This window comes from Mirounga leonina, unplaced genomic scaffold, assembly GCF_011800145.1.
Source record: "Mirounga leonina isolate KUSES-001 unplaced genomic scaffold, KU_Mleo_1.0 Mir_150, whole genome shotgun sequence".
Classification (NCBI taxonomy): Eukaryota; Metazoa; Chordata; class Mammalia; order Carnivora; family Phocidae; genus Mirounga; species Mirounga leonina.
Genome location: NW_023270374.1, coordinates 35,812,550 through 35,836,584, shown reverse-complemented (window position 1 = coordinate 35,836,584; position 24,035 = coordinate 35,812,550). Strand labels below are relative to the sequence as shown.

At 53.6% G+C, this 24,035-nt stretch overlaps 3 protein-coding genes across 6 annotated transcripts; 2 read left to right on the top strand and 1 right to left on the bottom strand.

The window, feature by feature from the left end:
* ACOT8 (acyl-CoA thioesterase 8) lies at positions 1-11,688 on the top strand. 2 transcript variants are annotated; one of them, XM_035006428.1, is made up of 7 exons: positions 1,553-1,645; positions 1,784-1,930; positions 4,691-4,755; positions 6,828-7,053; positions 8,943-9,100; positions 9,654-9,848; positions 11,458-11,688. In XM_035006428.1, the coding sequence occupies exons 2-7, from the start codon at positions 1,869-1,871 to the stop codon at positions 11,574-11,576; spliced, it is 825 nt and encodes a 274-aa protein (XP_034862319.1). In that variant the 5' UTR covers positions 1,553-1,645; positions 1,784-1,868; the 3' UTR covers positions 11,577-11,688. The 2 variants fall into 2 exon arrangements, with proteins under 2 accessions (XP_034862317.1, XP_034862319.1); XM_035006426.1 differs by lacking the exons at positions 1,784-1,930; positions 4,691-4,755 and adding an exon at positions 1-213 and having other exon boundaries at positions 1,509-1,645.
* A 1-nt stretch (position 11,689) lies between these two features.
* Positions 11,690-17,766, bottom strand: SNX21 (sorting nexin family member 21). 3 transcript variants are annotated; one of them, XM_035006424.1, is made up of 5 exons: positions 17,630-17,662; positions 16,345-16,612; positions 15,754-15,911; positions 12,918-12,928; positions 12,329-12,748 (listed from the first exon to the last, which is right to left on the bottom strand). In XM_035006424.1, the coding sequence occupies exons 1-5, from the start codon at positions 17,645-17,647 to the stop codon at positions 12,730-12,732; spliced, it is 474 nt and encodes a 157-aa protein (XP_034862315.1). In that variant the 5' UTR covers positions 17,648-17,662; the 3' UTR covers positions 12,329-12,729. The 3 variants fall into 3 exon arrangements, with proteins under 3 accessions (XP_034862314.1, XP_034862315.1, XP_034862316.1); XM_035006423.1 differs by lacking the exon at positions 12,918-12,928 and having other exon boundaries at positions 11,690-12,748; XM_035006425.1 differs by lacking the exon at positions 12,918-12,928 and having other exon boundaries at positions 12,506-12,748; positions 15,761-15,911; positions 17,630-17,766.
* Positions 17,767-21,059: 3,293 nt separating this feature from the next.
* On the top strand, positions 21,060-23,769 carry TNNC2 (troponin C2, fast skeletal type). The gene is made up of 6 exons (XM_035005708.1): positions 21,060-21,113; positions 22,595-22,646; positions 22,787-22,930; positions 23,022-23,136; positions 23,300-23,436; positions 23,584-23,769. Exons 1-6 carry the CDS (start codon positions 21,111-21,113, stop codon positions 23,613-23,615), a joined length of 483 nt encoding a protein of 160 aa, XP_034861599.1. The 5' UTR covers positions 21,060-21,110; the 3' UTR covers positions 23,616-23,769.
* Positions 23,770-24,035: the final 266 nt, after the last annotated feature.

The window sequence follows — 24,035 nt, the reverse complement described above, 5'->3', positions numbered from 1 at the left end:
TACTGGAGCAAGCTGCCGGAAGACGCCCCGCGCTCAGTGCCGGTCTCCTCGTGTCGGTCCGGCGCAGTGTCGTGGCCGGCAGCAAGTGAACCGTATGTCGTCCCGGCGGGCTCCAGAGGACGAGCAGGGCGGCGGCGATCCCCCCGGGGACCTCCGCAGCGTCCTGGTTACCAGCGTGCTCAACCTTGAGCCGCTAGACGAGGATCTGTTCAGGTAGCCGGCCGCATCTGGCTCGCACCCAACCCCCCCCCCCCATTGGGACAGAGGCTTCTGATCTCGACTGCCGCCACCGCGTTGCCCCCTGCTGATAGCACCCTGGACGAGGATGGGCTCTGCGCGGGATGCAGGCTCTGCCGCGATTGGGAGAGAACTTGTCCCCGACAGACCTGCCCTCGCTGCCCTAGCTTCCTCCCTCTGTGTGCCAGGGCTGCTCAGCCCCGCCACTAGGAGGTCCTAGCAATCTGGGCAAATAAAGTGGTGGCCTGAGATAGCCTTCTCAGCAGCCTCCCTTGAGGAGTCATGTCCTTGGGGGAGCCCGCCCAGAAAGGGTGGTGACTTGTCTAAGTGCACGCAGCTGATCAGGTTTAAAACTTATAAGCAGCTCCTTGCGTATTCACTGTCTTTTTCCTCTTACAGACCTCCTTCCCTCCACCACTTGGATCTAGTAGCTCATTGCACTTTCTGAGGCCTGAGCCAGTTTCCTTCCAGATACCACTTAAATGCTCTCGGTAGCTAGGGATTTAATAGTTTTGCTCTTCATGGTTCCTACTGGCTTTTCAGAAGCAATCTTAAGTGTTAACTTCCCTTCCCCCTGCTTAATGAATTACAAATAACTTCCTGGAGGGCTACCTTGGAATGCTTTATATTACAAAATGCTAACCTAGGGCTGGACTGGGCTGGGCTCAGTGGTAGGAAGCTGGAGTTTCACCTCTGGGGCCTTAGTTTCCTCATCTGTGCACTGAAGGGTTAGACTTGAAGCCTCAGGGCTCTTAAGAATTCTAGATCTAGTTCTTGGAAGACCTGGACTGTCCCAAGTTGAGAGTTGTAAGTGGCAGGCCTTAATGCGGTCTGCCCCCAGCTCTCGGGGTTCATCTTGGTCCCCTAACGGCCTTGAGAGGCTTCTGCCTTATCCTGGAATACTGCAGCGGAAGAAACACTGGACTTGGGGGCAAAAGACGCAGATACTACTCAGGATTGACAATATTTGAGTTGTGTGACCTTGCTCAAGTCACTTTCGCTCTCTGATTCCTGTTCTCTTTGTGTAAAATAAGGGCATTGGTTCCTTATCTTTGACTGAAGCCCACAGAAGGGTTGGGCAGTCTTGAAGGCCCTGAAGTTACCTGTATGCTGTATGCAGAGTAAAGGTATTTGCCTAGGAGAAGGGTCCATGGCTTTCACCAGATTTCACAAGGATCCTGGAGAGATCCTGCCCTATAGGCTCAGTGATGGTTGCAGGATTTGGCCCTGTGTTCAGCCCAAGTATTTCCTGCTTTCCTGTTTCCCCACAGAGGAAGACATTACTGGGTACCTACAACCCAGCGGCTGTTTGGGGGTCAGATTGTGGGCCAGGCCCTGGTGGCTGCAGCCAAGTCTGTGAGCGAAGACGTCCATGTGCACTCCCTGCACTGCTATTTTGTACGGGCAGGTAAACTACCCCCTCCTTATCCCCAGCCCAACCCTAATGGCCCAGCAGCCACTTCTTCCTGCGGGGGGGGGGGGGGGAGAGGGAGGGAGGACAGTGGGGGAGGGGGAGAGAGGGAGACTATTAGTTGATTCCCTTCAGGGGAGCCTAGAGAAGAACAAGGCCTGGGGCCAAGAAGAGTGTTGGACCTCACACCTGAGATAACTGAGTGCTTGTTGATGTGAAAATGTTGGGGTTCGGAGCAAATGGTCCAGAAAGAATTCTTGAAGAAGACTTCGATGCAAAAAGGTGGTTTTGTTTGTTTTTAAAGATTTATTTCTACAAGTGGGGGTTGCCTGGGTGGCTCGGTTGGTTAAGTGGCTGCCTTCAGCTCAAGTCATGATCCCAGGATCCTGTGGGCTCCCTGTTCAGTGGGGAGTCTGCTTCTCCCTCTCCCTCTGCCCCTCTCCCGCGCTCCTGCTCTCTCTCAAATGAAGAAATAAAATCTAAAAAAAAAAAAAAAAATAGAGTGTGGGGCGGGGGGGGCGGGCAGAGGGAGAGGGAGAATCTCAAGCCAACTCCCGGCTGAGCATCCCTAAGATCCTGATCTGAGCGGAAATCAAGAGTTGGATGCTTAACCAACTGAGCCACCTAGGTGCCCCCAGAAAGGTGGTTTTACTAGAGCATGGAATAGGACCCATGGGCAGAAAGAGCTACACTGGGGTTGTGACCAGTGACTGATTATATACTTTGAAGTTGGGAGGGGGTTAGGAACAGCACAAGCCTCCAAGGTATTTTGGAAACAAGGTTTCCAGGACCTTGAGGGGGCTAGCTATTGTTAGGAAAAGATCATTTATTACTGTCTAATAAAACCTTAGTCATGAGACTCTTCAGATGTATATCAGGGGACCCTATGCTTGGAGGATGATTGCCAACATGCATCCTGGGGGGTAGAGGTAAAGGAAGTTTCCAGAGGAATTTCTGTATGTTAAAAGAAGACTTGCAGGATCCTGGGGGTGGGTGGGGTGGGTTCGGATAGCTAAGATTGCCTTTTGCCCCTAGCAGAATATTAACATTGAGGCAGCTGAGTTTCTAGAGGAACATCACTGCCTATTTCAAGGACTTGTCAGTGAGCAGTAAATAGTAAGGAAATTTAATTTTTTCTTTTGCCTTTGTTTCCCACATCACTTGTTATCTGGCGTGAAATGATGTAAGACTTTGTTGCTTAACTGCTCCTGCAGGTTTTTTGTTCATTATTTACACACCTTCTGGTGCCAAGCACTGTGCTGAATCCTCAGAGGGGTGCTGTCACCTCTGCTAGGAGTTCGGCAGTAGGCAGCTTGGCTTGGAGAAGAGAGCACCAGCCTGCAAATCAAGAGACCGTGGGTCTGGTTTCAGCTTTGCCACTAACTTGACAAGGGATCTTGAGTGAGGTTACCACCCCCATCCCCCATCCCTCATCCCTCATCCCTCATCCCTCATCCGCAGCCAGGCTTGGTTCATCCCATATGAAAAATGTAGAAGGGGAGGGTCCTGGACTGTTGCTGGTTTTCCATAGATGAGAACTATCATTTTTTTTAAATGAGGAATTTGTGGGAATAAATAAAATTTGCATGATACAGAGCATAGCTATGTACATTATCTTGTTTGGTCCTTATAAGTCAACCTGAGGGGTGGACATTCCTGCCAGCATTCTACCTATGAGGAAATGGGGACCAGAAGAGGTTATGTAACCAGCTCCCCAAGTGCTCAGGGAGGCAGAGCCGGAATTTAAACCTGAGTGTGTGTGTCTCCAGGCTCCACACGCTGCCCTCCTCCTCTGCTTTTCTCTGTCATTCTTGGGAGATAATTCCAAAGCATGGGAGAGCTACCAGGTTTTGGGGGAAGGATCCTTTTCCTTGGAAAGTCTCCATCCAGGGGCAGCGTGAAATGAGGCATGCCCATGGTACTATCTCAAAATAATCATCAATCATTTGTGTCCCTACCTGCTTCTTAAAAGACTGGAGCTTTTCAATACGTATTGAATAATTGGCAGCTATTACAGGCCTATTAAAATAGAAGTCAGGGGACAGGAGACTAGTAATAACAGGATTTGGGAGAAATGATTTTGTTAAAAAAAAACTAGGCTAAGGCATATTGTTGCAGTTTTATAAAGTTCATTCTGAGCTTCCTGGCAGCAAGGCAAAAAGGGAAGTTCTCTTACAAGTGTGAGATGTGACCTCTGACTGGGTCCAACGATGGTATTTCAATATTTTTAAACAAAAGATGCTGAAATGGGGGGTGGTTGTCTTTGGCTATTTATCATATCAATTCTTTTTCTAAAAACCCAGGATAGAATGATAGTTTAATTTTTTGTGGTCTTTCCCCCCCCGCCCAGGTATTTCTCTAGAGATGTAGAAGAATGTAGTACAGGAGTCATCTGACTTGGGATAGGTTTAGAGCTTGGCAGATCAAGAGTAGAGTCATCAAACATTCTGTAAAGGGCCAGGTAAAAAATATTTTATGTTTTGGGGAACCTGGCTGGCTCAGTTAGTGGAGCATGCGACTCTTGATCTCAGGGTCAGGAGTTAAAGCCCCACGTTGGGCCTGGAGCCTCCTTGAAAAAAAATATTTTAGGTTTTGAGGGCAAAAGCAATAACAGAAAATATGTGAAAAAATGGTGGCAGTTAAAAAATGTTATTAATGGCATCAATTTCCTCATCTATTCAATGGGGAAAAACCTTTGCATAGCTATGGTGAGACCCACTTGAGAAAACCTGCCTTAGTGTCTTTTTTTTTTTTTAAGATTTATTTTAGAGAGCCTGCTGGGTGGGGGGAGGGGCAGAGGGAGAGAATTCTCAAGCAGGCTCCCCACTGAGCACGGAGCCTGATTTTGGCGGCGGGGGGGGGGGGGGGGGAGGCTGCTCAATCTCAGGACCCTGAGATCATGATCTGAGCAGAAACCCAGTCAGATGCTTAACTAGCTGAGCCACCCAGGTGCCCCAGTCTGCCTTAGTTTCTAAGGCCACCTGGCACCCAGCAGTAGGCGCACTCCACAACTGTTTTCTCCGTTCCTTCAATATATTCCAGGGCCTACCTGCTCTGTTCCAATAAAAACATCCAAGAACAGGTCTGGAACTCATTCACACTGAAAGGTAAATCACTAGTAACTGGAAGTACTATGTTTTAGCTACAGCCTAAGGATTAGGTTAGAGCCTTTTTTCTTTTTCTTCTCTTTTTTTAAGATTTTATTTATTTGAGAGAGAAAGTGAGCATGAGCAGGGGGAGAAGCAGAGGGAGAGGGAGAAGCAGACTCTGCCTGCTGAGCAGCGAGCCCAATGTGGGGCTCTATCCCGGGACTCCAGGATCATGACCTGAGCCGAAGGCAGATGCTTAAGCAACTGAGCTACCCAGCCACCCCATTTTTTTTTTTTTCCTTTTTTAAGTTTGTTGGGAGGGAGAGGAGGGTTCCTTTCCAGCCCCTGAAATCAGATTGCACATGTTAACTATTTCCAGGATCTGGACTCTTGGGAAGCCCTTCCTAAAGGCCTTCAACCTTGAGCTCCCATTCTGATAAAAATGCCCCTTTGGCAATGCTGGCCAGCAGATTGCTGAGCAAACCAGCCAGCTCTGGATGGTGATAGTTTTTGCTGTTGAATGAGCCTCCGGTGCCTGGTTGGCTCCCCATTTGGATGATGGTGGAGGAAGCAACACTTTTTGAGACCAGCTTCTTTGATCTGAATATTGAAAATCATCCCCAAGATGTCTCACTGCCAGGGTGTCAGAGTTCTCCGACATCTGCCTGAATCAGAGAGACACTGAAGGACTTCAGGGATACCAAGGAGACTCTCTCCTCCTAAAAACCCTCCTGACTGACTTGTTGAGGGCTAGCTAATAGGTCTAAACACAGGCCTATTCCATCCTACCTTGGGGATGCAGACATCCAAAAGAGAAGGGCCAAGTGACAGTTGTTTGCATCTAGGATGAAGTGACTGACTGACAGCAGGCTTTTCCTGAGAGAACGAACAGTCAAACACATAATGGCCAGACCACATATAAAAATAGAACTCTGGGCTGTCTGTGTGGCTCAGTCAGTTGTGTGTCTGAGTTGGTTTTGGCTCAGGTCATGATCTCATGGGTCGTGAGATCAAGCCCCGCGTCGGGCTCCGCACTTGGGGGAGTCTACTTGAAGACCTCTCCCCTGCTTCCTCCCCAACAAAATAAATAAATCTTAAAAAAAAAAAAAAAAGAAGAAGAAGAACTCTGATCCACAGTTGGCAGCAAGCAGCCTAGGAAGCCAGCCTGCTGTCTACAGGTCAGACCTCAGGGAGGAAGTCAGGTCACCATCTCTAGCAACCAGTCCAGGAAGCCGAACCATAGCTCCTGTTAACAGTCAGCCCAAACACCAGAGACTTGATTAATAGCTAATAGCTTCCCTAACTTTTGTCCCCTCTTCCAACTTAGGACCAACCAGAGAAAGCCAAATATGCACACCTACCCAATTACAGAGGCTGCCCTGCCTCTAGTTAGCTTCCCTGCTTCTCCCCATGGCAGCAGCTTCCTGTCATGGCACATACTCGATCTTGTTTCACGGTAATGCTTTCCTGCTCCTCTGCCTGCCTTTGAGTTTCTGCCAAACATAAGTGACGGTGACTGACTCCCTTGCTATACTAAACTCTGAATAAATAGCTTTTGCTTGTTCTAAAACAAACAAAAAGGTGCAGGCCAGAGTTGTGGACCTCTGATCTAGAAGATTAGTACTAGACTCATGACAAGATCCCAGTCACAGATGAAACCAGACAAAAGCTGGGATTATTTTCTTTAACAAACACATGGGGCACTTACTGCATGCTGGATGTTACTCTAAACACTTTAAACTATGACTAATTGAATTCTCCTTAACATCCTGAGAGGTCTAAGCACTAATGATCCCTATTTTACAGATGGGTAAACTGCTTAGAGATTTTCCCAAGGCCACACAGCTAGTGAGAGGTGGCCAGGCCAGGATTTGGATGCAGGGAATGTCCCCCTGCTCTGTGCTGTGGCGAGAAAGGACAGGCTCTGGTATTCTCGCTGCATCCCTGGTCCCGGGGCCGTGGCAGGCCTCAGTCAGGGGCTACCGAGCAGAACAGAGAACGAGTAGTGGAGGTGCCTGTCCAGCCGTGGTGATGACAACTGCTCACACGGGGCTCACTTGGACTCACCATGTCACTTGTGCCTGCCGCAGGGGACCTCAAGGTGCCAGTGCTGTACCAGGTGGAGCGGACGCGGACGGGGACGAGCTTCTCGGTGCGCTCCGTGAAGGCCGTGCAGCATGGCAAGCCCATCTTCATCTGCCAGGCCTCCTTCCAGAAGGCCCAGCCCAGCCCCGTGCAGCACCAGTTCTCCATGCCCAGCGTGCCCCCACCCGAAGAGCTGCTGGACCACGAGGCCCTCATCGACCAGTATTTAAGGTGAGAGAGCTGGAGGCTCCAGGACACCTGCAGTTGTCACCTGGGAGTGGGTCACGGAATCCTTTAGTGGGTCTTGACCGGCATTTAAAAAAATACGGCTATCGGGGCGTACTGTGTGTAGTAAGGGTAAGGCCCCTCTTGTGGATCCTGCGTGTCGATTATTTGTGGTGTGTGTACCTGTGCGCACGGGTGAGCGTGTTCAGTCATGATGTAAAGGCTGAGCTTCTGATTCGGCCGGTTCAGGTACTGTTACAGCTTTACTGACTGTTGAAACATGGAAACACTTCTGTGATCACTTGGTACATATCTCTCCGGTCCCTGAGTGATCCCTCTCCTCCTTTCGGATCACTCATGACCCAGCGCCTAGGAGGTAATGCCTGGCAGGGGTGACGGTCCCTGTTGCCTTTGCCTTAGTGTGTGTTCAATATTTTGAGTATCACCTGGTGAAATGCATTTCTTTTGGATCACAGCTAATAAAGTTGAGAACATGCTGGGGCAGGGGAAAGAGCTCTGGGTCCCGACACAGGACAGAACAAGGATTCTGGCCAGGTCTGTGCCTCTGTCAGTGTTCCCCTGCTGTATGACTTGGCCCGACTCCCCAGCTTCTCAGAGTTCTGCCTCGTCTAAAAATTGGGAGTGGTCATGTCTGTTCTGCCTCCTTCACAGCTGAATCCTAAGGAGAGCTCCCCTGTCCTGTGCTGCATGCAGGGGAGGCAGCAGAGTACTGAAGGGATGGATACGGGTTTGATCTTTCGGTAAAGGTCCGCGTTCAAATGTAGACTCTTGTTTCTGCTAGCTGTGTGAGTTTGGGCAAGTTGCTTTCCCACTCAGCCTCTGCTCACAGTGGGGGTTAATCATAATTCCTACCTCATAAAGCTGTAGGAGGATTAAATGAGGTCAGAGATAATAAGTCACTTCGTGACAGCTCGTGAATTGTAGTTAACCACTACCGACAGAGAGGAGTAAGCACAGAGCGTGGTCTGTCAGAGCTCACAAATGTTCGCTGAAAGGAAAGGTGGACGTTGGTCTTAAAGGTCCCTAAATAAGAGAGCTGTGCTGTCCACCTAGGAGGCCACTAGCCACAGGTGGCTCTATTAAGGTAACGTTAAATAGAATGAACAATTCTGTCGTCACACTAGCCACACTCCAAGCACTCAGTAGCCACATGGGGCTAGCGGCTAGCGGAATGGGCAGTACAGGTCCAGAACCTTCCCACTGTCACGTAAGGTCTGGGGGATGGTGCCTTAGAGGGTGGGGCTGAAAATGGAAACCCTGGTGAAGAGCACTCGGGGTGGCTGTTACCAGGGTGGAGGGGCTTCCCTGGAGATGGGCTCCCCACTCTCCCCCGGAACACGGTCTTCCTAATTGCTTAGGGTTAGGTAGGTTGGTCCCAGTTGCGCAGCCTGCTTCCTGAAAGTTGAGAATAGCGAAGTGGATAAAAGCCTGAACCATGGACCCAGACTGCCAGGGTCCACATCCTGCCTTCTCCACTTCCTGAGCAAGCTCCTTGAACTCCCGCTCCTTATTTCAGGTCAGTTATCAGAGGGGGTGATGATAGCGTTACCTCACAGGGTTGTCATGATGAGGTAGTGTATGTGAAATGCTTAGAAGGGACCCTCTGATAGGGTCCGCCTTGCTACTCCGAAGCGTTAGGAGGTAAGCTGCTGTCATTGTCTCCATTTTGCAGATGGGAAGAGAGGCTCGGTGAGGTTACTAACGTGCACAAGGTCACAGGGCTCCTAAGTGGCAGAGAAAGCATTCAGACACTATGCTCTTCTGCCTGTCAGACGGGAGGGGAGCGGTGGGGAAAAGTCAGGAGTCCCCATGGAGGAATGAGGGGGGTCACAGAGGCAGCTCAGAGAGGCTCTCCCTTTCCCCTTTATTTTCAGGGACCCCAACCTCCAAGAGAAGTACCGAGTGGGACTGAACCGAATTGCTGCCAAGGAGGTGCCCATTGAGATTAAGCCGGTTAAGCCACCTACCCTGAGCCAGCTGCAGAGCATGGACCCCAAACAGATGTTCTGGGTGCGAGCCCGGGGCCATATTGGTAAGAGGACCCCAAGGACTGGAGGAAAACACTCTTCCAGGGGCTAGGCCTGGACCTTACATGCCCTTTGTGGCACTGGGCATGTTACTTCCCCTCTGGGCCTGCTGTTTCCTTGTCGGCATGATGGGGAAGTAGCTTCTCACCGGGACCCTGTCCACCGCCAGCGTGGGGATAAGGGGGAGGTGACTACGATAATCCCAATGGAGGCCCTTTCTGGGGAAGGCAAGGCACCTTGCAGAGATTCTCCTCCAGGACCCCTGCTAACCACATGGCCTGTGTGCAAGCTGCACCCCTCAGAGGGCTCAGTGTGGGAGACTTAGGGAGTGAAGCCTGGATTTCAGACCTCACTTAGCCCTGCCCTCTGCCCATCCCTGCCTCCTTTGTCACCTGTCACACACACACGTGACACACACACACAACCTTGGGCCAGTGCCCTTATGCAGTGAGCACTCTATGCATCTGTGCATGGCAGCCCCTCTCTGCCCACCTCCCTGCAGGTCCTGAGCTGTATAGCCCAGCAGCCCAGGGCTGACCGGGCCCCCACACGTTGCAGGGGAGGGCGACATGAAGATGCACTGCTGCGTTGCTGCCTACATCTCGGACTACGCCTTCCTGGGCACGGCAGTGCTGCCCCACCAGTCGCAGCACAAGGTGCACTTCATGGTCTCTCTGGACCACTCCATGTGGTTCCACACCCCTTTCCGAGCTGACCACTGGATGCTCTATGAGTGTGAGAGCCCCTGGGCTGGTGAGTCCGGGGCCACGTGGGACAAGGGGGCTGGGGGGGCGCGGTGGGCAGGAAGCCTGCTTTCTCGGGTGATCCTGTGGGGCACTGCCTGACACTTCCTCTCCTGCCCACCCCCAGGCTCTGACATTTTTTTTTTTTAAGATTTTTTTTTTATTATTTGAGGGAGAGAGTGAGTGAGAGAGAGCATGAGAGGGGGTAGGGTCAGAGGGAGAAGCAGACTCCCCACTGAGCAGGGAGCCTGATGCAGGACTCAATCCTGGGACGCCAGGATCATGACCTGAGCCGAAGGCAGTCGCTTAACCAACTGAGCCACGCAGGCGTCCCGGCTCTGGCATTTCTGTCTTCAAAATAACAGCGTGAGGCTCAAGAGGGGACACCTGCTCAGCTGAATTTCTGTAGCATGCAGGGAGTGTCAGAGATCAGTTCTAGGCCCGGAAGCACTTCAGATTCTCTGTGTGATCCTGGGCCAGTCTCAGTTCCTGAGCCTCAATTTCCCCATCTAAACAAATAGGGTCGCATGAGAGCAGTGGTAGCTGAAAGTGGTGGCATGTCATACTGCCAGTTGGGGGAGTTTTTTCAAAATAGATACTCAGATTCCACACCCAAAATTTTGACTCACAGGTCTTGGATGAAATCCAGGAAACTATTATTTTTAAGCAGCTCCCTGAGTGATGGTGTGGATTACCCAACCTGGTTGGGGGTCAGGACCCTCCGTAGTCTCTAAGGGCTCCGCTACTTGGACCCTCGTGGTGTGCAGGGAAGCCCAGACGCGTTCAGCACTGTCTAGTCTCAGAGCCCTGGGCTCCTTTCTGGGGAAGCACACTTCAGATGAAGGCCTTGCTCTATCAAACAGGGACAAAACTTAAGGGATCCTCTCTTCAGGGAAGGGGGACTCTGCAGCACCAGAAGTGTTGCAACACAGATCAGCGGCCTTGCAGTTAGGACACCTGCTTTGGCCAGCTCCTTATGGCTGAGTGCCTGAGGCTCCCTGGACTTCAGTGTCTTCATCTGAAAAATGGGCCGAGGCCTGCTTCACTTGGCTACTATGAGAACTAAGTGAGCTCTACTCTGTGTAAGGGAGACCAGCAGCTCCCTCCAGAACCTTCCACTCAGGCCCAAGGCTAGCAAGGGAGTCTGCAGGCGGGGAGGGAGGGTGGCCAGATGTGATGGTCCCAGGTACCCCCTCACCCCATTTTTCCTGGTAGGGGTGAGGATGGGGGTTTTTTTGGTGTGAAATACCGCCCTGGAGGACCCGGTTTGATTCGTTAGAAAGGGAACTGCCGGGTTTCCTACCACAAGTGGCCAGAGTGGGGGTGGATCTGCTTAGCCAAGCTACTGACCTGAGACTGCCCTCAGAATTCTCCCCGCTGTGAGCTTTTTGAGGAAGCCAGTGGATATGTGAAAGTGCTTTTAAACTGTCAAGTGGGGTTCCCTCAGGAATTACCCCCAGGGACCATTCCTAACAGGCTCATCAAACGGCACTTACAGACTGGGAGAAGCCACAACACTCGATGTGCCCTTGTATGGGGCAGCCAGACCGGTTGCACCCTTTTCAGGAAGCACGTTTGGTGAAGGGGAAGGCTGTTTTCACCCTTCCCCTCACCCACAGGTGGCTCCCGGGGGCTGGTCCAAGGGCGACTATGGCGTCGGGACGGCGTCCTGGCTGTGTCCTGTGCCCAGGAGGGCGTGATCCGAGTGAAGCCCTGGGCCTCAGAGAGCAAGCTGTAGCCAGAGGGACCAGCTTGGCCTGGGTCTTCAAGGATCACCCTTCTCCCCACCAACTCCGTACAATCGAGGGCTGGGCCTTCTGTCCCCAAACCCAATAAAGAGACTAATACCACTGGAGCTGCTGGCCTTTAATTCCCCTGGGCCAGATGGCAGCTGTACTCCAGGACTCCAGGGGAAGAGTCCTTGGCCGTCTGGCCAAGGAAGAGGTAACGCCGACCTACACTGGAGCATGGTCCCCAGACACTCGCGAGCTGGACAGGCTGCATCAGACTTGCTCCCTACACCACCCCAGGGCAACCCCGGCCAAAGCTTGTCCTGAGCCCAGCTCGACAGAAGGAACATGGTTCCTTGGTGTGCTACAAATTCTTCGTAGGGCTTCTAGGGGTTCCCAGCACCCCCTACAGCTTCCCAACTGCTATTCCTGTCCTCCTTACTCACCCCCACCCTCCATCCTGGGACGGTGCCTCTCCCCACAGTGGCCTGAAGTCTAGGCAAAGTCAGTCCAGTACCTCCTTGATGAGCAATTCTTTGAGACTGGGGGGTGGTGTGGGGGTCAGGCCTGCCTCCTGCAGGGCCTGGAGCCGGGCCTCTGATTGGCGTTTGTCCAGGCCCAGGCGCCAGGAGAGCCGGACGTGGGCCTCCAGAAAGGGTGCCAACAGAGGGTGGGGCTTCTTGTCCCCCAGCAGTTGCAAGGCCCTCTCACAGCACGCGCGGGCCTCCCCAGGATCCTCCAGCTCCTGGTGGCACACAGCCAGCCCAGCCAGGGTCAGCAGAGGGCGGTCTGGGCCCAAGGGTGTGCCTAGCCGGGTCTGCAGCTGCCAGGCGTTGGCCCAGAGCGCCAGAGCCTCATGATAGAGGCCGGTGCAGGTGAGGCTCTGGGCCCGCCGCAGCTCGGGCAGCACGAAGAAGTCCTGCAGGTCCGGGGCAAGGCGCAACTCAGGCACTGCCTGCAGGTGGCTCAGAAACTGCTCGAAGGCCCGGCTGCGGCGGGCGATGGTCTCTGCTGTAAAATTCCGGCGCAGGCGCTTCCGGGGGAATGAGATGGCGGCCATGGGGCCCCGGAACTGTCGCTGCAGGTTTCGGTGCAGCCGCTCAAAGTCCGAGTAGCGGCGAGAGATGTGGGCTGGCTGGCGATCAGGTGGCCCTGGACCCATCACGGCGAGGGTGTAGAGCTGTAAGGAGGGTGGGGTCAGGGCAGGTGTGAGTTGTCCGTGCGCCCCTTCCCTCCCCACACCCACACCTCAAGCTGTGTTCCCCCACTTCTTCCCTTTGCCCCTGAGACTGGGCCCAGGAGGGTGGGAGCTGCTGGGGCGGCAGCCAGGGAGCCCAGTCCCATCTTACCTGAGGCTCGTCTGAAATGACCCAGGCCCAAGGCAGCACGGGGAGAGAAAGACAGAGATGAGCTTCAGTGCCTGGAGCTGCCACCCCTTTTGCCCCTTCCAGGGAGCACTCCCTTCCCATAGGGCAGTTACCTCTTCTGACAGCCCCTCTGGTAAACCAGCTGGGAGCTGAAACCCAGGCCGATCTCTTGGGCCTCTGAACCAACCTTCAAGACCAGCTTGGACTTTGTTCTGCTCTGGACACAGAACCCCCACATTCTTAGCCAGGTTATTCCAAAGCAGACCTGGAGGAGAGGTCTTCAGATAGACCAATAGCGATCACTTTGAAGAGGGCATCGGGACACAGGTCCTAACCCCCCGGTCCCCTACTCCCTCGCGGCGTGTCGTCAGGCAAGGCAGGCCCCCCCTGGGTCTGCTTTCCTCGAAGTGGGGGCCTAGGTCAGTGTCCACTCACAGGTGGGATGCGTGTAAGTAAATATTGGTCCTGAGATTCTAGGTGGTATGTGCTGGAGTAAATAACACTGAAGCAGACAGGAAGTGAACCCCCCCCCCAATTCTCTTTGAATCCTGACTACAGATGAGAAGCTCTCTCAGTTTGGTTTTTAAAACGCACTTCTCCCATGCTTCTCATCTCCACTTTCAGAAAAGACCTAGAAAGCAAATCTCAGGTCAGGGCCTTCAGGCAACAGCATTCATGCAGGGTTTTAATGACTGCTTTTATTGTATTTTTACCGTATGGCAAGCAAGGCTTTCCAGCTACAGTACTGCTTTGAAGTCTTTTGAACTTATTTACGGAAAAAAATGGGTTTACTTAAAGAAAAATGTTAAGCAGGGAATGGTACGAATAGCATTTAGCTAGGACGAGAATCATGAAGGTGGTACTGGAATGACTGATGTTTGAGAAACGCTGATCAAGATGACCATGAAGCTGCCCCTAGGTCTGACCACCTGAATACGGATTAATCTGTAATAATGCTGACCCACCAGGTTTAAAAAGGGGGATTAGTTAAGCATGAGATGTTGAAGACACACTAACACCCAACCCAGACTTTTCTCTTGAATTTGTTCTGTGAAACTGCCAATATTCTAGCCACCTCTGGTCTAGTCTATACTTCTCTCAAAGATTCAGTGTATGTTAACACTATTTAACCTTAAAGAAGTTTATTTTACTCCCGTTCAGTTCTGCATTCCCCAAACTTACTGGCTGCAAGACCTTTTTTTTTTTAAAGGAACGGTTATCAGCATTCCAGGAAACCAGTTTCCTGCAAAATACACTTCAGGAAGCATTGTCTAAAATGACCCCTTATATTCATGTAGCTTTTACTTTTATTTTTAAATTTTTGGCAAAAAGGACACGTTTTACATCCATTATCTCATGGGTAATAATGACAGGAGCTCCATGAACTTAGCACCTGCCCCTGCTACGACATGCTGTGCCGGGCACTTCACTATGGAGCACAGTAAGGAGGGAGTCCCTGACTCGGACGGACGAGGAAGCAGGCTCCACGGGAAGCAAAGGGCTCAAAGACTTCCCTGTAAGTGGTCCAGCTGGGATTCAAACCCAGGCCCACCTAATTCCACAGCCTGGGCTTTCAACCCCAATGGGAAAAGTTAAATCAGGATTTAGGCATTGCCTAAAAGTTAAAATCAGGATTTAGGCATTGGTCCTTTGGACAGAGGAGGGGACCTGTCTCCCCAGACATGCGCCAGGGCATATCTGGCCATCCTGCTCTATCCTGTCATTCTCAGAATCATCCCAAATTTCCCTGCTGCCCGGCTGTTCCTCGGGGTCCCTTTTGCTGGTGCGTGAGGCCTGGGACTTTTGCCCCTTAAGACTAGATCATCAGAGTCAATCCCTGCTCAAATTGGAGCAGTCACCCCATGGGTGTGGCCCTTGTTTACTAACAGCAGCAGAAAGGAGTGGAGAGGCCCAGATGTGGGACAGGGCTCCAGGCCCCTTTCCTGCTGAGTCAGAAATGGAGGAGGGTGTTGAAGAGGAGGGAAGTCTGAGTCGGCCAGGACTGGCCAAGTCAGGCTGGGTTTCAGGACCTGGCAGACCTCATTCTCCCATGTCAGTTTGTCCTTTCCACAGGCAAGGAAAACCAGACTCCAAGGCCTTCCCTACCCCCTAAATCTAACCCTCAGAACAAGATTATTGTGTACAGTGTTGGTGCCTGGGGACTGATTCACCTGGGCTGTAAGGAGGCCACAACAGGCCCTAGATGCCAGACATTTTCAAGCCAAAGTTAAGTCCTAATAAGAGACTTTTATCAAGCACTTCATAATGCCAGGCACAGTGCTGAGGGCTCCCTGTGCGCTGTCTCATTTCATTTCTGTAACAATCCTCTGCATTATTCCCACTGCTCGGATGAGGAAATAGGGTCATCAAGGTCTACAACTCACCCAAGGTGAAACAGCTGGTAATAAGTGGGGTCTGGATCCAAAACCCATTTTTTTTAACCACTAACAAATGCAACTTGGGTCTCAGGTCTGACCCAGATATTATTCTTTCCTGTATATCTTATATTTTGCTACAGTTTGCAAAACCTGGGGGGTGGGGCCCACACATCAGTTCTTTTAGTCTCAAAACCAGGGTGGGGGGCAGGTCCATAATCCCTCAGAAAGCTAAGTCATTTGCCTAAGGACCTGAACAAATTACATCCCCTTTCTGACCTCAGTTTCCCCATTCCTAAAATACACTGACCGTTTATAACTATACAGCTAGACACCACGCCCCCCCCCCCCCCCCCGGCCAGCCCAAGGAAGTTGGGAATCTTCCCTTTCTCTTAGCCAGACTTCCAGACTCACAGCGCAGAGGTTCCTGGACCCTCACTCACCACGTACTTGGAGGGTGGGTCCTTGACCACGTTGGCGCTGGTCACCTCGAAGAGCAGCCGCTGGGGCACCAGAGTGTTCCGGGACTTCTTCCAGAAATCCTGCAACTGCCTTGCCAGGGGCTGACTGCCTCGCTGTCCATCAGGTGGGAGGCTCCGATCTGCATGGGGACACGACCAGTCACATCAATGGGCCTGGGGCTAAGGTGGACATAAATCACGTGTGGTGACCTCACTCATCCTCCCAACAGCTGAGACAGGCTTTATTTCCATTCGACATAAATGGAAACAGGGCCAGAGAGGGGCCAAGTGCCAAACACCGTGTCTGGCAGACAGTAGGCTCTAAATAAATATTCCCCCCGCAAAACATCGCCAGCACATTATTACGATTTGTATCCCAGACCCTGTAAATTTAATGCCCCCAGCAACCCCGAGTTGGGAGTGATTTCCCCCATTTGACACGAGGGAAAACTTGGCTCAGAGAGGTGTTGTGACTCTCTCAAGGTCACACAGCCAAGAGATGGCTGGGGAACAGGGCTGGGGTGGAGCCCTAATCGAGCCCCAGGGTTCCCGCCTCTGTCTTCGGGAACTCGCCTGCATCTTCTCCCGACGCCCCGTCCCCAGAGGGCAGCGGGTCGGGGCCAACCTCCCCGTCGTCCTCCTCGTCGTCGTCCTCTTCGTCCTCGGCGCTGGTGAAGCTGAGGGTGCCGCTGAGGCGGGAGGACAGGCCCTCGGCGTCGTCGTCCTCCAGCTCCGAGCTCTCCGGGAACTGCTCGGCCTCCGGGCCGGTCGCCGCCTCCCCCGGGTTGTCGCCGGCCAAGGCGTGCCGCAGCCGGTGCAGGAGCCGCGAGGCCATGGCACCCTGGGGGGAGTGCGCGACGCTGGGTCCTGGGCGGGGGCGGGAGGGAGACCCGGGGCCCCGCGCGGGGAGGAGGGGCGGGGCCCAGGCGGCGGAGGGAGGGGCGCCGCGGAGGCCCCGCCCCAGCCCGTTGGGGGGGCCCTGCGAGCCCCGCGCGTCGCCTAGCGTCGCCCCCCGCCCCCTCCGCGCAACCTAGGGCCGCGCTCTTCCCGGGAGAGGCCAGGACCCTCCCCTCGCCTCTTTCGCCCGCTAGCGCGGCTCTCCCTCCCGCGCCCCGCGGTGCGCTCAGGGGCGCGCGGTTCCCCAGCGTCCGGGGTGCAGCCCCGGCAGCTTACCGAGGCCGGCCGGGCTTCGCCGGGCCCAGGCCGCTCCCAGCGCAGCTCCGGCCGCTTCCTGCCGCCGCCCCGCCCCCGGCCCCGCCCGCTCCCCGGAGCCTCCCGGGAATCCCGGGCTTTTCGCTCCGGGAGGGACTTGGGAATCCTGGGTAGGCCTGGGCGAACCCCAGCGTCCTGCGGGATTGTACCCAATCCGCAGGGGCTCTCTCCCCCCCGTGAATCCTGCCAGCCGTCGCGAAGACCCAGTCTGTCCCGGCTGCCCCCAATCTATCCCGCAATCTCCATCCAGCACTCTAACTTTCCAAAGTCATGCCACAGTGGGAAGCCCATCTCGCCGGTGAAAAAATTGAGGCCAAGGGAAGACACGTTATCTAAGTTGGAGTCTGACTTCGACCCTAGAGCCTAGGGTTTTTTCCTGTGTGAAACAGGAACAATTAAAACTAGTACTAATTTTGCAGTCCTTGTAAGGACCCTGATCCAGTGCCTGGCGCAGACCAGGGGCTGACACACTGATCAGTTACATAGTGATTATTGTTTCTACAGTCTTCACACGTTCTTATGATCTCATTTGAACCTCACACATAGGAAGTAGCAAACGGGGAAATGAGATCCAGAAAGGCAGAGCTATTTGCCCAAAGTCACACAGCTTGCCAGAGGTTTCTGAGTGTGGGGCCTTGTAGCCTACCTTTCCTGAGTTCCTCATTCTGTTCTTTCCCCACACAGAAGGCCTGGTAATCTCAGCAGCTTCTCTGAAGGGCTGGCTGTGTTTTATCTTTTACTGGGAGGGCAGCAGTGGGTCAGGAAGAATTTATTGTCACTTCCTGTCAAAAGGCCTTGCTATCAGTCTCTAGCAAGGCAGATATTCTTGGTTATACAATCGAACAAATAAAATCTCTCTGACAGTCCTTCCTACCCTTTTTGAACGGCACAGGAGAGAGAAGTGGGGGGGGGGGAAGTAGCTTTGAATGGGAAACACACTCCACTATGTGCAGAGGTTCCGCTGTGACCTACATCCTGTTTTAGGCATTTTACATGGGGTCACATCTCACACTCACATCTTGGGGGAGGGGCTGTTACTGGATAATAATGATCCATTTTCAGGATGAAGAGGCAAATTGACTTTCTCAAAATCCAGAGCTAGGAAATATGGGAGCTAGGATTCATGGCCAAGTCCATGTAATTTCAAGAATCTAGCTACTCTTCATTCAGCTTAGCAGTAGGGTGTGGGGGCAAAAAGAGACACACTTCATTCCTTAATTCATTCAACACTCACTCATTCACTGAACACCGAAGAATATCAACTTGTATTTTGGCATAGGTCTCACAAATCTGGGTAGGTGTTCAAAAACACAAAGCAGGTGTTCATAAAACTACGGGTTGTCAGAAATCTGGTCTGGTACTTCTGTTTTACAGATGGGAAGTCTGAAGCTCAGTGAGGGGAAGGGACCTACCTTGGGCCATACAAATAGGACCAGAACTAGACCTCCTGAAGTCTTGTATTCTCCACTATCCTATAATATCTCCCTACAGCCACCCTGAGAGATGGTCATTAAAATTCCTGGTTGCATACGGTCAGTAACAGGGAGCTCATTATCTCCGGAGGCTTCCCATTCCCGTGATTTTTCAACCTTGACGGTTAGGAACTTCCTCCTCATAACCAGATGCCACTCCGTTCAGTTATTCCTATAAAGAACATGGTATTTATTGAGCATGTGCTAAGTGCTGGGTGCTGGGGAATGCAGTGAAGAACAGGTAACAGTCTTTGGTCCCTGGAACTCAGAGCAGGTCATGTCATGTGGCATGCTTAGGGCTATGACTGAAGAAACTACTGAAGACTGCCTTGGACTCCCTTGGCCTGGGTAGGCGAGGAGGGATCCGGAAGGAAGTGATGTTATTTTTGATTTGTATTTTTTTTTTTCAAGTAATCTCTACACCCAACGTGGGGCTCAAACTTATGACCTGGAGATCAAGAATCACATGCTCCACTGACTGAGCCAGCCAGGTGCCCCTTTAAATATATATATAAAATGAATATTTATATAAATATATAATATAAACACACACACACACACACACACACTCATGACACCAAGATCAAGAGTTGCATGCTCTACCGTCTGAACCAGCTAGGTGCCAGAAGGAAGTGATATTGAAGCTGAGAAAGATTACAGCGAAGTAGGCAGGTGAAGAGAGAGAAGATGGAAGTTCCTGGCAGAAAAAACAGCACGTGCAAAGACCTGGAGGCTACACAGGGTGTTGTTTGGAGCTGTATTTTAGTCTGACCAGAGCAGAGCAGCATGTAGGATGGGGAGGGAAGGGATGGAGGTTGGAGTGGTTAAAGGGAATAGATAAATTTGGACCTTATCTATTTTCCTGAATAAATGAAAGAACAAATTAATGAACAAATGATTGCTGAGGGTTCCAAGTTCTCTGCTTCAAAGGAATCATTGGTGGCTCCAGGGCTCACATCCAAATTGGACTCCCCTGGTGTTGCTGCCCCTTGGCTGCCCGGCCGGCGGAGGCCTTATGTAGCCTGGCCTAGCTCCACTGAGCTTTTCTTGGGAATGTCTATAAATAGAGAAAGATGGCAGCCCAGCTGCCACTGTCCGTCTACCTTCCTTGGAATCCAGCCTCCTTTCACTGGCCCCAGGCTCTGCGCTCAGTTGTCTTCATGCTCTTTCTGTTGACTTAGCCACTGTCCACAGCATCGCCTACCTCTCCAACACTCAGCCTGGACCCTGTGGATTTGCGGGATGGGCTCCCTTCGGACTGGACTTGCTCTGCCCATCCCTTCACTCTCCAGATGGCTAGCTGAGCTGCTCCGGACTTCTTCACCAAGCTCTAGGAAGGGGCCGGCTGCCCCTTTACTCACCCAGAGAACCTGCCCCTAATCCCCCTCTCCCTCAAAAAAAAAAAAAAAAAAAAAAGAATCCCAAACACCCTTTTCCTGGAGAAGGTAAACTTGAGAGGAAGATCTGCTTTCAACTTTATTTCTCCTCCGACTGCATACCCATCTCCTGTACCCCTCCCTAAATTTCTTGTTTGGACAGGTCCCCTCAAGGGTTGTCCCAACTTCCCTTCAGGATTAATAAGAATCACTGACATGGGGCACCGGGGTGGCTCAGTCGTCAAGCGTCTGCCTTCGGCTCAGGTCATGATCCCAGGGTCCTGGGATTGAGCCCCACATCGGGCTCCCTGCTCAGTGGGAAGCCTGCTTCTCCCTCCCACTCCTCCTGCTTGTGTTCCCTCTCTCGCTGTGTCTCTCTCTGTCAAATAAATAAATAAAATCTTAAAAAAAAAAAAAAAAGAATGACTGACATGACTAGAGGCCTTTATGATTTACAAAGCCCCCTAGTAAAAAGGGAATAATCCTAGCTTCTCCCTCATGGGATGGGGTGATCTAGGTGACATCACGTGGTTAAAATGCTTAACATAGAGTGTGGCTTGTCCTAGAGGTTCAATGACCGTGGCTGTCACTTTGCCCTCCTCCCCTCCCCTACCCTCTACCACGGTTCAAAGACAGGACGTTCCACTTGCCAAGCACCAACCCTATGGAGTGGGCACAAGTTGGGTGACTTGTAGCTGGGCCCCCATTTCCCATGGTCTGTCTGTGAGGGAGGTCATGACTGTCCCCATCTCCACCTCTCAGAGAAGGAAACTGAAGCTCAGAGTGGCACGTCGCCTGCCTAAGAGTGCACTGCTTGCAGAGACAGGATCTGGATCTTGGGTGTCAGACTTCAAGGCTTGTGCTCTTCCCCGTCTGCCATGCTGCTTCACTTTTCTCGATTCCGATTGTCCTCACCCATCTTGGAGCCAGCGTGTTCCTTGAGCAGGGGCTCCCTAAGGCAGTGGAGCAGGGCGGGTTCTCCTCCCAAGAATCTAGGACATTAAGGCCTGCCACCTGCTCAGAGGCTTAAATTTCTCTGCAAGGGCCCTTGGCTAAATTAGGTAATGGGCTAGGACTCTGGGATGGGGGTGGGCGGGGGGGGAGGCGCTCGCTGACCCCAGGATCTGATTGGCCAGGGCAACTAGTCCTGGGGAGCAGGGAGGTGGGAGGAGAGGGTGCCCCCTACAAATCCAAGGGGCTGGAGCAGGCCAAGGCATCTTTGGGTGGTGGAGAGCTGAGGAGGTGACCTGCAGCGGAGGAGGCCCTGGGACTAGCAACCATGGTAAGGACAAGAAGGGACTTCATCACTTTGCTTGCTGGAGCACTTCTGGACCTCTTCCAGGCCAGATCTGGGTGCTCTGTAGTTCAGTAATTGGACGTTTGAAGATGGAACATGAAGGCTCCTGGAGCCCAGATGTCTAGGGGGACGCCTGGGAAGAAGGCCTTGGACTTCTCTAGGAAGGGGAGGGGTTGGGGGGTTCCGGGGATTGCTGACTCCCTGCAGACCTGAGGCTTCGGCAGTGTTGGTTACGGAGCCGTGAGGGGAGGGGGTCCTAGCTTGTCTCCCTCATCGTAGAGGGGGGGACCCTGAGGGCCACAGTGAGTCACCTAGCAAGCCAGTGGCAGGGGTGGGCTAGAAGCCTTGCCAAACTCTCCTGAAGACTTGTCTGGAAGAAGGGGGGCCTGCAGGGTCTCAAGCCAGCTAAGGTGCAGGATCCCAAGAGCTCCAAGGGTGAAGAGACGGGGCAGAAGATGACAGACCAAGGTTAGAGAGAACCCGGCCTCCCAGAGAGGGGTCCTAATCTGGGGCTGTCATTTCCCCTGAGGTCCCCTTCCCCACTTCACTTCAAGGGGTAACTAGACCCTGGAGGACAGCTGCTGTTGCCCATGCCAAGCTAAAAATAGCCTGTCCTCCTGCATGGGCAAGGAGGAGGGAGGAGGGGAGGGCAAGAAGGCGGGCGGCGGTCAGCCGGTCGAAGAACGCCTTGGCCACCTCAGCCCCTCCTCCCCACCAACCTCAGTCCAAAGCCCCATAGCCAGATGGCTTGGCTTAGATGTGGCTGGATCCCCTCCCCCGAAATCTTATTTTCACCTCCACCAGGCCCCCCATCATATTCTGCCCAGCACGAGTAGTATTTACTCCAATGGCTGAATGATAAGAAGGAAGCTTAAAATCTCCATCTCCACAAGTTCTTGGAGGGGAGGGATGATGTGTCTCAATCTTCTTGGTCTCAGTGCCCAGTCTCTGGCCTGACACCTAGCCGGTGCTCAATGACTTTGCCTTGCATTATTATTTATTTGAGAACAAACATTTGTTGAGCACCTGTTACAGAGCCAGGCTCTGCTGGGAGCTAGGGAAAACTGGGAAATGACGCTGGAAGAGTGCTGGCACCATACAAAACCCTTTTACATCCCTGATGTCATCTCATCCCTGAAAAGCTGCTGAGAAGAGATAGGGTAGAATCAGCGACTTGCCCGAGGTTAATGGTGCGGGGGTGGAGGGGTAGGGGGGGTGGGGGGAGGTTCCTGACTTGACATCTGATTAGCAAGTTTGAAGACCATGGGCATAATCTGTGTTTCCTCCCTAGTTCTTCAAAACTGGGGTCAGGTGCTGTAGGAGCATGCAGAAGGTGTTGCTGGTTTGGAATCGTTTTTCTGGAAGACCAAAGGGCACTGACAGAAGGGGGTTGAAGAGAATGGGGTTAACGCAAGAATGAGCTCTGGGGCCGCCCCTTCTGCCCTCTGATTCTGTGTCTTCTGCAGACGGACCAGCAGGCGGAGGCCCGGTCCTACCTCAGCGAGGAGATGATCGCTGGTGAGTGCAGGAGTGCAGGTGGGAGGGCTGGCTGCCGGGTGGAGGTGTGCTGGGCAGTGTTCCGTGTCTGGGCAAGGTGGGAGAGAAGGTGTGAGGCTGACCGTCCATCCAGGCCCACCTCTGTCCTCTGCCTCTTCCAGAGTTCAAGGCTGCCTTCGACATGTTTGACGCTGATGGTGGCGGGGACATCAGCGTTAAGGAGCTGGGCACGGTGATGAGGATGCTGGGCCAGACACCCACCAAAGAGGAGCTGGACGCCATCATCGAGGAGGTGGACGAGGACGGTGAGCAGGTGGTCCTCCGCGGCGGGGCTGCGATGGTGGGGAGAGGTGGGCACGCAGGGCCGAGGCTCGCTCAACCGCCTGCTCCCCTCAGGGAGCGGCACCATCGACTTCGAGGAGTTCTTGGTCATGATGGTGCGCCAGATGAAAGAGGATGCGAAGGGGAAGAGCGAGGAGGAGCTGGCCGAGTGCTTCCGCATCTTTGACAGGTGCACTGGGGGCCTGGGAGCCGCGAAGGCGCTGAGCTGGGCGAGTCCCGCCGGCGGGGGGCGCTTCGGTTCTCCGCGCGCCGGTGCGGGAGGGGGCGTCGCCGTGGCCAGGGCGACTCGCCCTTGCCCGCCCTGCGTCCTACCCTGTCGCTTCGCCCCGAAGGAACGCAGACGGCTACATCGATGCGGAAGAGCTGGCTGAGATTTTCAGGGCCTCTGGGGAGCACGTGACAGACGAGGAGATCGAGTCCCTTATGAAAGACGGTGACAAGAACAACGACGGCCGCATTGACTTCGACGGTGGGGCCCGCGGGAGCGCGGCGGGGGGCGGGGCCACGCGGAACGCCCGGGGCGTGGCCGCCACGCGGCCGTCCGTGGCTTGGTGGGCAGGGTGGGGAGCTCCCGCCCGCGCCGGGCGATTTACGCTTCCCCTCGTCGTCCCCGCAGAGTTCCTGAAGATGATGGAAGGCGTGCAGTAAGAAGTCGCCCTCGCCTCCGCCCAGACCGCGCGTCCCTCGGGTGAGGGCGGTGCCGCTCCCGTCCCCACCTGCCCCGTCCCCTTCGCCGCCCCGAGAGGGAGGCGCGGCCCCTGCTGGCTCTGTGTCCGGAGGGAATAAAAGCAGACACCGCAAAGCGCGTAGCCCGAGTGAGAGGAGGAGAGGGGGTGGGTGTGGGTGTTAGGGCCCTCCTGAATGGGTCGCCTTCCAGGGCGCCACCCGAGCGGCCTCGGGGCTCCGAGGAGGGGGGATCCGAGCTGCGGGACGCACCGAGCCGCAGGAGCCCTGGCGGCGCCGACGAGCTGGGCCGGTTCCCGGCAGCTGGAGCTGGGCGTGGACAGCTCGGCCGAAGGGGCTTCGGTGGCGCCGGGTGCTGGAGGAGGGAGGCCGGGGGTGGGGGGG

Bases quoted from the DNA above. Each gene is read 5' to 3' on its own strand.
- SNX21 (XM_035006423.1), bottom strand. The intron at 15,912-16,344 runs GCGAGTTCCCGA...GTCCCCATGCAG, and splicing joins GGCGTCGGGAGAAGATGCAG to ATCGGAGCCTCCCACCTGAT. The intron at 12,749-15,753 runs GTGAGTGAGGGT...CCCTCCTTACAG, and splicing joins ACCCACCCTCCAAGTACGTG to CTCTACACCCTCGCCGTGAT.
- TNNC2 (XM_035005708.1), top strand. The intron at 23,137-23,299 runs GTGCACTGGGGG...TTCGCCCCGAAG, and splicing joins TGCTTCCGCATCTTTGACAG to GAACGCAGACGGCTACATCG. The intron at 23,437-23,583 runs GTGGGGCCCGCG...TCGTCCCCGCAG, and splicing joins CGGCCGCATTGACTTCGACG to AGTTCCTGAAGATGATGGAA.
- ACOT8 (XM_035006426.1), top strand. From the start codon at position 95: ATGTCGTCCCGGCGGGCTCCAGAGGACGAGCAGGGCGGCGGCGATCCC. The intron at 1,646-6,827 runs GTAAACTACCCC...TGCCTGCCGCAG, and splicing joins CTGCTATTTTGTACGGGCAG to GGGACCTCAAGGTGCCAGTG. The intron at 9,849-11,457 runs GTGAGTCCGGGG...CCTCACCCACAG, and splicing joins GTGTGAGAGCCCCTGGGCTG to GTGGCTCCCGGGGGCTGGTC.